This window comes from Pagrus major, chromosome 1 (genome assembly GCF_040436345.1).
Source record: "Pagrus major chromosome 1, Pma_NU_1.0".
Lineage (NCBI taxonomy): Eukaryota > Metazoa > Chordata > Actinopteri > Spariformes > Sparidae > Pagrus > Pagrus major.
Window position 1 is genome coordinate 18,924,982 of NC_133215.1, and position 16,036 is coordinate 18,941,017.

Sequence of the window (16,036 nt, forward strand, 5' to 3'; positions counted from 1 at the left end):
ACATAACGCCAATTCAGACTGACACGGTGATCCAGCATAAACCCTCAGGTTCGTCTGAATGTCAACATGTATTATCTGACCCTGTCTGGACCCTGCTTATGAGCCATTTATATCACAGCTCTGTATAAAGTAATTCTCAGGTTTAGTGGATGGAAAAGAGTTTCTACACTAACAATTGAATTAATATGAAATTCCTATAAACTATTGTGTATTGTGTATTGGCAGCATCTATATCACTATATATATCACAACGTAAATTCTGCTCTCCTGCATCTCAGAGACATTTAAAAATCATTGGTTGAAAAATAACTTTTGTTTTTTTTAATATAAGAAAGCCAAAATCAACTAATTAAGTGAAATCACTTTGCCATTTCATAACAAACATCCAGAGTTAGTATTGCAACATCACAAGAAACAAGAATCTGTTAACCACACAGGCCTGCATTTATACGAGGTTATCCTTTACTCGAGCCTTGTGTGAAACTACCTGACAGCACTCTAATAGGATTGTCCAAATGCAGGTTGAGCCCATATTTAGTAGCCTGCCTCAAATGGGCTTTGTTTATTGTCTAAGTTTTATTGTTTAACAAACATCCTCCTCACAACCAACAGGATTCCCTGGCAAGGGAAGAGATAGACTGCAGGGGGGGGGGGTGACTAACAAAAGCAACAGAAGACTGAAGGATAGCGCAAACATAGCTAATACATAAGCTTTACTGCATTATCTAATCAGCCAAGGCTGCATAGTGTGCACTTTGTGCATTGTAAATCATTTATGTTGCAACCGGGAACAGACCAAAGAACAGGCAATTAGGTTTTTTGTGCTTGACATATTTATTATATTTAGGTTAATTTGCCATTCAAGAAAAATATAACAACCTAACTATGCTGGTGGCTTAATGTTATAGTAATGTTTTTGTCTCCTTTTTTGTCTCGGTTGGCAATCCTCTCTAAATTAGCCGCAGACTGTGATACAATTAATCCGAGGACGGTTGTAGTGCTCAGTATAGCAATGATGTCATGGGAAAATGAGCATTTGCAGTACAAACAATGCCAGTAAAACTCTGTTTTTGCTGGGTTTTTTTCCCTTGCACAATTCATGAGAAAAAAAGTTAAGTAATCCAGGCTGGTTTGAATACACAGATATGATTTGTTTAGCAGAGAAACTTCTGTTTTCCATTTATTCTGGGAACTCTGCATGGACTAAATCTGCTGTTTCTTATTCATGTGGCAGCAATGTGGTCAACCACTGACAGCAAGTTAGTAAACATTTCACAATTTACTCTGCCAACAATGCAGCATGATCAGTGGTATTGGTCAGTGACCAGTTATGCCGAGCCTCTGCCAACGCAGCATGCATAAAAAGCCACATTTTGAAATGTCGCCTGTCTTCAAAATATTATTATTTAGCACACATGCTGTATGTTGTACACACACTCATATACAGAGAAAATCCCACCCCTTCTTACCGGCTGATCGGCCCTGTTGATCCCGACCAGGAACAGTGACTCAGCGATGAAGAGGCTGATGCAAAGGTTCTTATGGATGGTGTTGCGGTCGCTCTGCAGCCCGCGGAAGAAGCAAAAGGTGAAGATGCAGATGAGTAGGCAAACCAGTGACAACAGGATGCCCACCCATGTGATGACGTCCAGGAGCAGGTCGTGCATGCTGTCTGCCTTCTGTGGGAAGAGAGAGACAAGCTTGAGTGGATCATTTAATAGTCATTTACAGTTACTAAATGTAGCTATGTTTAGCCTCAGTTTGCTAAAAACATACATGAGTCATGTTGTTGCAACATGAACCTCACTGTAGAAACAGACTCGCATCCCCCCTCCCCTGACTAATGTGAGCCTGGCTGTGTGTCGCTGAGCGTTCAGGGCCGCAGCGTTACGCTGCGTTGCACAGGTGTGCTGGCTCTATCCATCAGTGTCCTGCAACCTGGCAGCCGGAGCAATGTTCAACATAGCACTGCTGTGATGGATCTACTGCTCAAACCCTCACACTGTGTTCACAAAGGGCTGCCAAGCTAGCTCTGACCATGACCCCTTTAGAAGTAACACACGTCCTCTGGCCCAGAGGGAGAGACTGGGTGTCACACAATATCCGGACTTACAAGAGCCGATTTGTGAGGAGGAACTTGGTCTTAACGTAACAAAAGAGGGAGACAAAGAGTACTTATCCCACACACAGTGGGACAATGAGGTTTTTATCCGCCGCCCACAGTGGCTCATGGATATCAAAATAAATGAGCCACTTACACTGTCTGATCAGTTAAATATCATTTTTACCAGCAGCCTTTGTCTCTGATTTAAGCCCCTATAGTAAATTAATATGTATCTGTTTTGATCATCCAGAACGCCATAGACTGAAAGTCTGTCATATTTTTTTGTCAACTCAAAGTCATCATCTGGCTTGACAAATCAATTGTAAAAATTTTCCTGCCAAGTGTGATTTCTCAGAACTGGAGAGCCAGGAGAGTTATAATCTTTTTTCCAGATGTTGAGGTCTCCTTTCCTCCCTTCCTTCCACCTTTTTTTTTTTTTTTTTTGGAAATCTGTTGACCAGCCTTGCCAGCCACTGCTAATCAAATGATGAACAACTGACCCTTTGATCTTGCCCATCCCCCTCCTGGCAGGCATGGCAGAATAAACGCCTACCTTGACCTCCACGTGGGCCATGAGCACTGCAAAGCTGGTGAGGTGTGTGCAGGAGCAGCTGGTGTGTGTGCGATTGGTGGCCAGCAGACGACAGTCCTGTGTAGACCAGAATCCCGTCATGGTGCGCTTGGAGTAGCTCCAGAATGAACAGTTGGGATTGAAGTTCTCTTCCGAATGCTGGGGGCATGGGAGGGAGAGAGAGAGAGAGTGAGAGGAAGAAATTGAAAGAGAGGGACAAAAAGGAGGAGGGGTGGTGGGGGAAGCAGGAAGATGGAGAACAGATACTTAGTCATGGGGAGGTGGGAGGCAGAAACATGGAGTGGTGGGAGAGCCAAAAAAAAGTGAGAAAAATGGTGGGAGGAATTGGTGGAGAAATGGACGGAGAGGAAGAAACACGGAGAGGGAGTCAAGTACACACAACAAAACAACAAACAGAAGGGACAGAATGCGAGAGTGCAGCAACAAATAAACACAGAACCATGGCAGGAGGTGACTGTGCCGCGTCCGCACTTGTTGTGTGAGCTTGCGGAGTGTAGGAGCTGCTCGTGTTGTGTAAACTGATAAAGCTGTGTGTGTTGGGTTTGTAAAAAAGTTACTCTCAAAATGAGCAAGTGAGACCGGGAGGATCTCTCTGCTGCCAACAAGCTGGATCACCAACTGGATCAGCATTTGCTTGTTCAATGAGCAACACAAGATAATAGTGTTGCATGGAGCATCTCAATTCATACAGTGTGAAGCACTGTGGAGTTATATCCTAATTCAGTGTGTAATTATCGTTAATGCCAGAGCTGTTCTCATGTTATTTGGAGCAAGTTGACGTCAGTCGAGTCACGTTTTGTGAGAGCAAGTCATCGCAGCAGTGAACATAAATGATACAGCATTTTAACACTTTTTCAAAATATATATTTATTATATATCTAAATATACATATTTTCAAAGCTGTGCTAATTAACTTTCTTATTCATTACGGTGACCAAGAACTTGCAACGCTTATGCATAATAATTAATATTCAGGCTGTACGACTATGCCTATTCCTGTCTTATTATTTACCAGGTCAAAACACCAGATTTGACCTTTTTTATTTAGTTCAGACAGTCTGCAGCTCTGATGATTACCATTTACGTTGTCATCAGGGCTTCCATTATTCAGTATTTTCTTAATTTCGACAAATCCCATGAAAGGACCAAAACCAACATTACGTTAGTCCATTTATCAACGCTTTCCAACTTCTCCCGCCTGTCTGTGGCCCAAGCCCATTCGTTAGACAAAAACCAGTCCCAAATACTGGTTTCAGTCGTTTTTAAAGCTGCTACAAGTAATTGCCATTTTGTGTTGATTCTAGCGGCCCCTGTGGCCAAAAGTGGTTGTGTTCCGACTGCCTCGTGTCCAAACGAGTGAAAGAAAGACACTTTTTTAAAGCTGTTTTCCTTTTTCAAACATAGTTGTTTGCAGGATGCATAGCGATGATGCATCTGTTTGTGGCTATGTACGATCAATAAACAACAAAGTAAACTTTGTTTAAGTGCTGTACAGTATCGCCAGACTACACAGCAGCATCTTTCCTCAGGCTGTGAGACCTCACAATTCATCCTCAGCACTCTGGTATAAAAAAATAGTTTTAATTTTATGACTTATTCAACCCAGATAAGTCTGTATCTGACCCTGTGACAGGCCTTAAGAATAACAATAAATATGAAGAAATAGCTATTCTTTTTGCTGTAGGTCATAAAGAGGAATCAAACTGAAGCTGTTTCATAACTAGTTGAAAACTCCTTCTAGTATGTTTAATATGGGATATATTATTTCCTTAAACAGCTGGGCCCTGTAGATTTTAGTAAACATCACTCGGACAGGAGTAAATAGCATATTTGCTTTGAAAAGCTGTGGATGAACACACAGTTGGTGCTCTGGTAAGTATAGCACCAGAGTGGTTTATGTGAAATCGAATCACAATACAATACAGTGCCTAAGAAAGGAACCCACTGCAACAGTGTGGCTCATTTTTGTGATTTTCTAAAGTGTTTGGACAACAATGGAGGTCTGTGTTGAAACTTGAATGGTAGTTGTTAGTAATTGTAAGAATTGTTGACATAAGAAACAGATGGAGTAGCATCAGCCTATAACCGCTACTTCTGTCCAATTTTCCCAGCAAGTTATTTTTAATTGTATGTGGAAAAAAAAAAAAATATATATAGTTTTTGGGGGGCTTTATTTGATAGGACAGCTTAGAGAGATAACAGGAAATGGGATGAGAGAGAGGTGGATAACATGCAGCAAAGGGCCACTGGTTGGATTTGAACCCTGGGCTGCTGTAGCGAGGACACGACCTCTGTACAGGGGGCACACATTTTACCAACTGAGCTATGGCCCCCCATTTTATTATCATTTTTTTTTCATTGTTTACACAAAATAAGTCGACATCTTGCACCTCCCTTACCTGCAGGTGTTTGACGGTGAAGACCACGGGCTCAGACAGGTAAACCTTATTGCTCTCTTTGTTAATGGACGCCGTGATGACCGGGGAGTTGACGATGACGGAGTAATTAGGGTAGACGGCCTCGCTGCTCAGTCTCACGCTTGCATTCTCTGTGGACAGGTAGGCGCCCAAGTTTCTGTACAGGACAAAGGCCATCCTGATCTCACCTGTAAGAGGACACACACAGGAACATGGAGGAGGTGCACTTGATAATTGTTGGCTCAAACCAGAAATAGACTGTGGATGTGTGAAAGAGTGAGAGGGAAAAAAACAGGGTGGGGGGGGAGACAACTCATGGTGCGAGGAAGAGAGAGAATATGAGATTTCTCTTCTACCGTTTCTGCCGTGCTGTTTGAGAGTGCTGGCTGACAGCTGGATGGAGTTTCCATGTAGCTCTGACTGAGGGAATGTCAGGTCTGCCAGGTTCCCATCCGTGCTCAGCCTGGCCACTTCCAGCTCTGCAACACACACACACACACACATGCGCTAATGTCAAGTCATTGCATGGCACGTTACATCAGGTTTGTTTTGCAGCCTCTTGTAATAACCCTGTTTCCTCACTAAGTGCTTCACAGCAGAGCACAGGCATGAATCTGAAGCTGTTCTGGCTTCTTCTAAACAAAGAAAATGAAAAAAATAAATAAATAAATAAAGGAGCTGACATGCATCAAAGTGAAATAATGTGGATTTTTATACTAAAAAAGGCAACAATGTCTCCAGGCAACTGGTCCGACACATCCATCGAGGTAGATAATCCAGCCTCTCTCTTGTATTGTGGGAATCTAATTTCACCATCCAGGTTCGTTAGCACATTCCCGATTACGGCCGTGTAATGTATTAGATAAAGTTTCTAATTAAGGGCTAATTATACCTTTGGTGTATCGCTATCTTGTGCTTCTGAGTGATTTGGTGATTTAGACGTTGCTTTCATGGTGAAAACAGCTCCCTGATCAAATAAGCAACACAAGGACATGCTAAGATGGAAATGAGACTGGAGGAGGAGAAGGAGGAGGAGGCGGGAGAAGAGGGTGAGAGAAAAGGAAGTTGAGGAGGTCAGGAAGATAGTGGTGGAAAGAGGTGGAGAAGAGAAAATAAAGCGGGTAGTCAAAGGAGCAGAATGGATGAGAGATGGGAAACGAGCAGATAGAGTTGAGAGGAGAGGAGTGGAGTGGCGATAGGTGGGGAGAAGACTATGTTCTCTCACAGAGTACAAAAGATAGGGCACAAAGGCGAGAGATACTGAGGTCTGGGAGAGAGGAAATGGAGGAAGGCAGACATAAACACAGACACTGATATGCAAATGCTGGTAGAAAGAGAGAGAAACACTGGTTAAGTGTTCCTCACTTGCCAAAACTAAACATCCCATCTCTGCAAACACACACGTATGTACACACATGTACACACACATCCACACCCACACGCAGCGGCGGGGTATCAAAACACGCTGAGTCTAATCTAATTAAAGCATCCTTGTCATGACAATCCTCCTCCTAAGAAACACACTTGTTCATTATCGTTATCACACACGCACGCTGTTACCGCTGTGCTATCCCTTCAAATCACTGTTTTGGTTCTAATAATAACACTATTTATTCATCTGCCTAATGCTGCACACACTATTCACAGCCACAGACACAATCCAACACAATAATATCACCTTCAGTAGCTGCAGTGGCTTCTTTATAATGCGTCATTCAAATAATTTATTCCTGTCGCTCACTCTCCTCTGAAAGACTTGTTAAAAAAAAGGGGATGGATGGAGGGAGGGAGGGAGGTAGGGGCTTAAAAAGTGCAGTGAGGAGAGCAGAGAGGGAGGAGACGGAGAGAGAGAGAGAGAGAGAAGTGAGGATGGAAGAAGAAGAGAAAGAGAGATGAGAGGCGGTATCGGGCCGGTTATGAATAAAGGGAAGAGATAATCACGGTGGATCTGCCCACTGGATTAGCTGGGAGGGAAGATTAACGGCACAAAAAGGAGAGGGATGCGGAGACAAAATTTTTCCACTGAAAAGATGACTTCCTGTTTTAAGTTCTTCGGAGATGCAGTAGCCTACATCTCGATGACTGTTTATGTAACCATATTTATGTGGTGCGTTCAGGGGGAATGAGGAGATACGAGTGTGGAATTATGTAAGGTAGAACTGCGTAGGACGGCAGTTGTCGCAAATGAACTGTTGTCCTTAAACTAATGCGAGAGGAAGACAAAGTCACGTTGGCAGGACTGACTTTGTGGAATCTGCTTCCACTCTCTGTCTGCCATAAGAAAAAAATGCGGCATCACCGCGTCATGTGACTTAAATAGCCGTGATTTCATCGCTTACTGATGTGGAAGTGAACAAAAAAAACCCTCAGAGCATCATTTGACATTCCACCACAACCATCACCCTCAAGCATGCACTCATCCAGTATTCTTTACTCATCATCCTCAGTTTTCTCTCTTCTACTCCTCCTCCTCCTCCTCCACGACTTTTCATCTCTGACTGAGCAAAATACAAGCCCAGTGAATCTTGGTAATGGGGGGATGATGTGGAGGAAATTTTGAAACATCAAATCAAAAGGAGGAGTAAACAGGAGGATAATCAAGGGGAACATAAGAGAGTGCAACTTGCTGGTCTGGGCGCAGATGAAACGATGGCTTGCGGATATATCATCGTCTAAAGGCATGAAAAGCAAAGAGGGTTTTCGCTCTCCAGTATCTCTGCCTTATTCCATGGCCCAATGATGAGAGGATCAGTGAGGGAAGATGAGAGGAGATGATGGAAGGAGAAGAAAGAGAGAGGAGAGTGATGTGCACGACGCCATAATAACCAGCTTTGTTCTGCTTTGTCAATTCCGCCTACAAGTGGAGGGAAAATACGGGAAAAATAAATAAAAATGATTGTCTCTGGCTAACAATTCATCCCTGCCTCACAAACATCGAGGGCAGTTTTGTGTGTGTGTGTGTGTTTTTTTATTCCTGCATTTTGTTAGATGAGGATTTGACCCTTTAAACCTGGACCTCTTCATTATGACCTCTTTCTGACAGCTATACAAGCCCGCTCTGCATAATAACTGTGAATACATGTAGTCTGTTGTACATTGTGTTGGGTGAATGTAACTAAATAATAAAGTTTTGAAGCATCTCTGGCAAATTTAATCACAGCTACACTTTATTGAATTATGAAGTCTTTTTTTTTTTTTGGCTCATTCGGATGTTTATGGAGCCAGACAGGGTATAAAGGTTATCATTTGTTTGGGTTCATAATTTGCTCAATCACATTAGTATCAATGGAGTTTCCCAATTCATTTCCGCATCACCTTATATTATCTTGAATAGGTAAACCAGTCATTTCAAAGAGATAGTTTGATATTATTTATTGAAAACATATACATGTAAAATCCTTTATAAAAGAGATCAAATAAATGCATTTAGGCAGAGTTGGCTGGCTCTTTTGATCTCCTCTCAGTAAAACAATACACAATTTAAATACTTCTTCTACTTTGTTCTTTTATTTCCCATTGCAGTTACTCGTAAATTGCTTGTTTGCCTATTTTGGATGCAGTTTGAATCTGATTAAAAAAAAGAAAGAAAGAAAGCGGGAGAGAGTGCGGTCAGGGCAAAGGTCAACCTGTGAGTTTTCTGCATGTCACATGAGCTACGCTTGCATGTGGTTTAATACTCTTTGCTGTCTTAATATGTTTGCATATGATCAGTGTGCTCATGTGCATGGTTACAGGCAAGTATATCATTCTTTATTATAAAACTGTAATCCTGTGAGTTATCAACTTATTTACTGAATGTGTCTGTAATCTAATTATATCTTTTTTCTGTAATCTTACTGGAATATAATTACCCTCTTTTTGTATCCTGACTACATGCTCCCGTTGCACGTATTCTGTAGCATAAGCCCTGCAAGAAAGTGGGCGTTTGTGAAATGGTGACTTGAGTGTGGCGAAATTAGGGCGTAAGTGGTAAGATGCCACGCCGTCCTTATACTGAAATGCAGCGCAGGAGATCGACAGACAGACAGACAGACAGACAGACAGAGAACATGAAACTTATTTCTGTTTCACAGCCCACTTTCATTACATGGTTTTAAATAAAACTTTCGGCCCTAGTTTCATTTCTCCCCACCATTATAACAATCCACAGACAGAAGGGAAACAACAGGAAAGTGACAGCACAGTCAAAAAGAGAGAGAGAGAGCTTCAAACCATAAACAGCTGTTTCTACACGCCTCTCCCTGATGATTTTGAGTGATTATTGTGAATGCCCTGATTAATAATTGCAAATACATAACACTCTGTTTGACAGTTTTGTTTCTGTTTGACAGTTCTGACAGTATTTGTTTAGCTTTGACAGCTGCGGTAGCACCCAGGCGTTGACCACTGTGCTCCAGGCATTGTGGACTTTTGTTGCTTTCTGTGACTTTTTCTCTCCCCCTGACCTGCTGGAGCAGCACCCTGTCTGTGTTTTGAGACCTCCACTAGCTGCACTCATGCTGCTGTGCAAAATGAACTGTTTCAAAAATTGTCACCTCATGTGTAATGAAAAAGAGCTACTGGGGTTTTATACTGTTTTATTTTGATTTTAGACTGAGATACATGAAAATAACATGGTTATCTCTAATAACAGATTTCTGTTTGGTTTCTGCTCATCAAGTAGCACACACAAAAATAATTTAAAGGAAATACTCATTTTCTGTTCATAAATGTATATTGGGTCACTACTAGAATTGTTTTAGAAATATTTAAGTGCTCAAAAAACACATCAGTTTTCTCATACTGTCCAGTGCTGCAGCACTGTATTCCCCTCTGTGTGAAATGCTCTGTCTCTTTAAGATCCCCCCTCCTGAATACCCAGTCTCCTCTGATTGGTCAGCTCACACATGCCTGAGCCAGCACTTCTAACAACAACAACAACAAAATTGATTCCTACGTGCCAAACTACCCGCTGTGTGACATGGTGACATAGTGTGATGTCACAAAGTCACAGAATTAAAGGCGGGAGTACTGACGAGGCGTTTCAGAAGCAGTGTTTTCTGTGGGAGAGAGGAGCTTCTGTAGGTATGGACTTTGGCCTTTTTAACTTTCAAGACCTTTGACATGCAGAAGAACCTCTATTAAATACTGAAGGAAAGGAAAAAATAGGTCTGCTTTAATATTTTAAACTCATTAGTCAGTATGAACTTGAAATCCTGTTGGAAAAAAAAGTCATACATAAAATCTAGCCAGTGCATCTTTTTCCACAACCCCTGACTTCTTACACAATGCTTATACAGTATTTTAGTTACAATATGCTTTTTTAACCAAGGTATGGTCGTCCACCAAGTTTAATGTCAACTCTGCTTCAGCATTTCAGAGTTAATATTCTGGTACAATCGCACTTCTTTCACCCGTGTATACTCGTGTCCATTCACATGTACAAAGTGTGTGTTTGTGTTTGATTGGACACATGAGGATCATGTTATTTTTGCGAACGTTGAAGTTAGATAGTATACTTTGTTTCTCGTTTGTATTATGAAACTGAGAGCAGGGGCAGTAACGCCTGCGGTCAGCTTTGCCTCTTACCAGGATATTACATCATATTCTTAGATCTTTAGCAGCCTGAGTTGGTTTACGTCGTTTTAAGATCTGTTAGGGAAAAAAAACATGAAATCTAAGAACCACATTCCTGCTAAAGTAAATGCATGTTCTAGAAAGTTTTCCCTCTATTACATCACATTACGTTGCATTGGATTCAGTAAAACGTAAAAATGCTTTTTTTACAGACTTTGCACTCCTACTATCCAACACCTAAGACAAAAAGCAGTGCAGCCACATCCGTCAACAATTGGCCACTGTGCAGCTTCACCGGAGCAAATGGAGGTTAAGTGCCTTGCTTGAGGGCATCTCAACAGGCTCCTTGACAGTTTGCAGGGTCCAGCTGAGTTGGATGGCAAGGAACCAAAAAAAAGATGTACTCACGGATGTTGTCAGTAGTCTCCTGCACAGTGTCAGTCTTGAGGAGGTTGTCAGCTAACATAAAAGCCCCGGTCTCAACGGTGTCCAGGAGCAGAGTGGCCGAGTGCAGCTGCTCGCTGGTGGGCAGCTCCCTCCACGCCGCTTGGGCTCGTGGCTGCAGCAAATTATTCACAGTCTCCACCATAGCCTGGGGCAGCATCAGAAACACAGAGGTCACATGGAGGAAGCCAATACTAACTCCTCAGTCAACGATGCTAATGTGAAAATTAATGCAAATCCATTCAGCGTACAAATAACATTGCAACACCATAACTGCTGAAGACAGCGGCCGGTGGGATGCAACGGTGACAAAGCGGCGGCTTTTCATTTATCATGTTGATAAATCATGACAACAAAACATGTTAGCGATGCAAATGTAGCATTCCCATGCAGACATAACAAAATGCAGAAGCTGTTAAATATAAAGTAAATATCCAAACTTCTTCTTTAAAAAAATGCTCCATATAAAAGGATGTTGTGCTAGAAAATCTCCATCACAGATGTTCTGAAAATCAAGCTAAGCTAATTAGCTGATTGCAATCACCATGTGTCTACACCCCCAAACCTGGTTCATTTTTTTTTTTTTTCTTAAAGCAACAGTCTTATCTTAGAGTTGGAAAACTTGTGCTTAAGGGATTGAGAAGAAATTAGAGTTTTATCAGATCATGTCTGCTGGGTCACATCCAGCCATGCAGAACAGTTCTGACTCCAAAAATATTACCACTTGGCTCGCGTAGATGAAATGTTCTCGCCGAAACAATACTTATTTTGTCTCCAGCTCACATTCCTTTATACTCTTAAGAATTCACCTCCTCATTTTCAGACATGAACACCCACACATAGGCAGACACACACATCTTTAAAAGACCCTGGGAGAGATAAAGAAACGGAGAGAAAAAGAGAGCCGGCGGAGGGGGGGGGAGAAGGGGAGAGCCATGGGAGAGCGATAAAACAGTCCAGTGAGTCCATGGTGACAGGCGTCCGCTGGGAACAAGGGAGGCGGAAAAGCGAATACAGGTGCTATCAAACACACACATCTCACACTCCCGTCTGTCTCTTTATTTTCTCTTTCTTTCGCACCGACTGTAAACCACCCTTCTCTGCAAACCCATCCCCGGTACCTCTCGCTCTTTCAGTTCGGCTCCCTCTTGAGGAAGGTGGATGCGAAAGTGGAAAAGGGAACGCAGGTGCCATTATACAAGCAAAGAGGGTCTCCAGTGGGGAATTGAAAGGGCAGGGGGGAAGAGTGAGAGACATCAGTTTATTGGCATTCACACATCAACCATTTGACTTCCTCCACGGCCCTTTCACTCAGGGTTAGGGAGAAGCGAAAGACCAAGAGGGAGGAGGGGAGACAGCAAAAGAGATTGTCAAGAAGTAGTGTGTTGTTGTGTGTGAATGTGCAGAGTGTCCTAGATAGAGAAACACAGTAGATGATGACTCATACGAGTGTTGGTGGCATGTGCTCCTAAACGTGCGGTTGGCCTCTGGAATTAGAACTAATCCTACCTGTTTATTTTGGGGGGTGGGTGATATCCACATGTAGATACAGTACATCACACACACGCAATGGGTGCTTAGCCAACAAGCTAATATGATAATATTATGTCCTCTTTTAGCACTTGCAGCTAATTAGCTGGGATGCATATCGGATGAGTTTGGGAGGGCTACATGTAAACAAAAACTAATTAATCCACTGCTTCAGCAAACAACTAGAATAAGCAGGAGTGGGTATGAAGCACACACATGCAAACACACACACACACCAAGCAAACCTGTTTCTATTTACAACCTTTCATTGACTGAGAAAAGAGACTACAAGCTTTAAAAGTCAACTTGGGCTGTGTGTTTTTTGTAATTTCGCCAATCCTTTCTATCACTTAGGATAACACGGTGCTGTAGACATTAAAGTGATGAAATTTGAGGCACAACAAATCTGACCGTCAATCAGATTGGTTGCAAACAAGCAATCGATTAGCAAAAAGTAATCAGCTCCACTATTTCGATAATAACTCAGTCTTTTGAGCCTAATTCAAGCAAAAAAATGCCAAACATTCTCTAGTTCTGGTTTCTCAAATGTGAGGATCCCCTGCTTATCTTTGCCTCGTATAAAAGTAAACCAAGTATCTTTGTGTTTTTGAACCATTGGTCAGACAAAACAAATAATTTAAAATGTCATTACTTTGGCCCTGGGAAAATTGTAATGCACATTTTTCACTATTCTCCGGCATTTTATTGACAAAATGAGCAATTAATCTGGAAAAAAATTGACATAATCAGTAGTTGTTGCCCTTCAGTTGACAGATTTCTGATCATTTATCAAGGAACAATTCCAAACATTTGCTGACCAGCTGTTTTGTATCATTGTAAATCATTGCGTGTTCTGGGGTTAATTTATCGCCGTTCAGATTCTAAAAACAAGCAAACAAAAAACACATTATGGTAATCAAAAAAATGCTTAATATTTATATACATATATGTTTTATTTACTTTTACTTGTACTTTTGATACTTAAGTACATTTAAGCCCTTCACAAGATGGAATAAATACGGTACAAGTATCCAAAGAGCACTTGTATGTAATCACCACAAAGACCCTGCAGCACTTCCTCCATCGTCTACACGTCTCCTTGTGCACTTGAAAATTCTGATGGGCATTTTTTTTACACTTATTTTCTGATAGTTTATTGGCAAAAACATAATGTCAATCATACGAGTTATGAGCAGAGTAATCAATAATTAAGGAGGTTAGACTGAAAGTGAGCACACCGAAAACTTTAGTAATAACCCCAAATTGGGCAGAAAAACTATGTACATACACTGTTAGTGCTGTCAGTCAAAAGTTGAACCAGGAATTGAGTTTGTGAAGTGTGATGGTTGACTGCTACCAAGCAGACAACAATAACTCTACAATTCGCCTTTGTTATCTCCTCCGAATGGCTATGTCTAATCTGGGGATTTGTTTAAAACCTGCACGATGTTCTGACTGCTTCTGTTTCTTGCTCCGCTGGACAAATATCTGCTATTAACTTGCTGAGTACAACTATTACAGATAGGAATAATGGCCTGAATGACGGCTGGATTGGGTGTGTGCATGCCATGCCATACATCGTCGCAGCCTAATGTGCAGGTATGTCTGTCAGGGATACATGTGTGCTCGTACACTGTGTGTATGTGTTGGAGGGAGTGCACAAGGGGCTGGGAGAAGCATTGCAGTGCATCATTCTGCTCCACTTGCTTTACAGTAGCAGTCCAGGCAACAGAGAGAGAGAGAGAGAGAGATAGAGGAGAGGAGAGGACGCTCTGTCGGCACAGCAGATATGACAGCAGTGGCACTGCTTTCCATTCGCTCGTGGGGCTGCTCCAGAGCGCTCACTTTGATGTGTTTCAGATAACCCCCCTTTTCTACTCTCATTAAACTTTTCATTGCTTTTTATTGAACTTTTGATTATCTTGCATTTTCAATTTCATATAATTTTTTCATTGAAATTTAATTCGCTGGCGACGAGATTGCATCTGTAGAGGGGAGAGAGATAGGTGAGGAGAAGAAGGGGTGTGATTTCCTTGAGGTCCAGACATCTCCACATCAGAAACTCAAAGATGGAATATACGTGTTTGTGTGTGCGTGTGTGTCTGTGTGTCTGTGTGTGTATGTGTGTGCGCGAGGCTGTAAGCTCTGGTGCCGTTGGTGACATTTCTATCAGCACAAGTATGAGGACTTGAGGGCTAAAATGGAGACAGGTTTTTTAGGGGTCTTCAAAGAGGGGAGAGACTCTGCAGAGACAGATAAGGGTGTCGTTTGTGTGTGAGTGTGTGTGTGTATGTGAATATGTATTACAGGGTATGCACGCGCATGTGTGCATGTACACACAGCGTGCACGCACACACAACCACATGCACACACCAGTAAATGGGGCAGAAGTGAAATGCTTTGAAGCGTTGGGGTAATCCAGCGTAAACAGCAGCGGCAAGACAGACTGGAGCTGGGCTGTTCTACTACTCCCAGCTACACAAGGGGAACACACGCACATGCACGCGCACGGATGTACAGTATCTGTGTACACTCACGCACACTAGGACATACTTTGTAAAATGACGGAGTTGGGATGTTAGAAGGACGGAAAAGGGGCGAGAGTGGTGGGAAAGACGGAACTTTTTTTTCTCTCGCTCGCTTGGCTGAGCTCTGAGAAAGTGCATGTTTTGAAAATGTTTTCATCAGAGCAGCAGGCTTATCTGTCAGTTGTTGTTGGAGTTTGTCTTCCCTGACAGGATGAGTTTGCAGCTAAATCAGGCTTTAAATTCACAGCATGCCGCGCTCTGACCCGCCATCCATAAATAGAGGGCAAATTAGACATTGTCATTGAGCATCACTGTCTCCTCACTGCCCCCTTTATTGTTTTTCTCTCTCGCTCACATTCCATTTCTGTTTCTGTGAATCTCTTCTCTGTCTCTGTTTAATTTCTCATCCCCCCCCCCTTCCTCCCCCTCACCCCTCCCTCCCTCCTCCCTCCCCCACCTCTCCCTCTCTCTTTCTCAGTCTACCTTGCGGACTCTACCTCCTTCCATCAATCCACCCTACAGCATCAAAGCCTCTCCACACCACCAACTTCATCATGAATAAATTGCCAATTTAGTATACATGAAACGAGTCCCTAGTTCCCCAAACGAAGTGAGAGAGGAGGGAAGATGAAGTGTGAGAGGGAGGGAGAGAGAATGAGAGAGAGAGAGAGAGAGAGAGAGAGTGAGAATTCAATTATTTTTGTCTCTATTAAGAACCCAAACCTCCTGCCCACTCTCCTCACTTGGCAATTAGTGCTGTAGATAATTAACGAGGAGAGGGCAGCGCCACACCACATCCCTAATCACGCACATTTCTATCTGGCGGAGTGAGGGACTGTTGGTATAATTTTGTTTCACATTACTA

At 42.4% G+C, this 16,036-nt stretch overlaps 1 protein-coding gene across 1 annotated transcript in view; it reads right to left on the bottom strand.

Annotated features, from left to right (window-relative positions):
• Window positions 1-16,036, bottom strand: part of adgrl3.1 (adhesion G protein-coupled receptor L3.1) — a 91,045-nt gene that overhangs the window by 22,611 nt on the left and 52,398 nt on the right. Inside the window, exons 10-14 of the mRNA XM_073465839.1 lie at window positions 11,078-11,261; window positions 5,470-5,592; window positions 5,096-5,301; window positions 2,658-2,834; window positions 1,470-1,679 (exon numbers count right to left, since the gene is read on the bottom strand). Of these exons, the coding sequence (XP_073321940.1) occupies window positions 1,470-1,679; window positions 2,658-2,834; window positions 5,096-5,301; window positions 5,470-5,592; window positions 11,078-11,261 (900 nt within the window). The remainder of the gene's footprint in view (window positions 1-1,469; window positions 1,680-2,657; window positions 2,835-5,095; window positions 5,302-5,469; window positions 5,593-11,077; window positions 11,262-16,036) is intronic.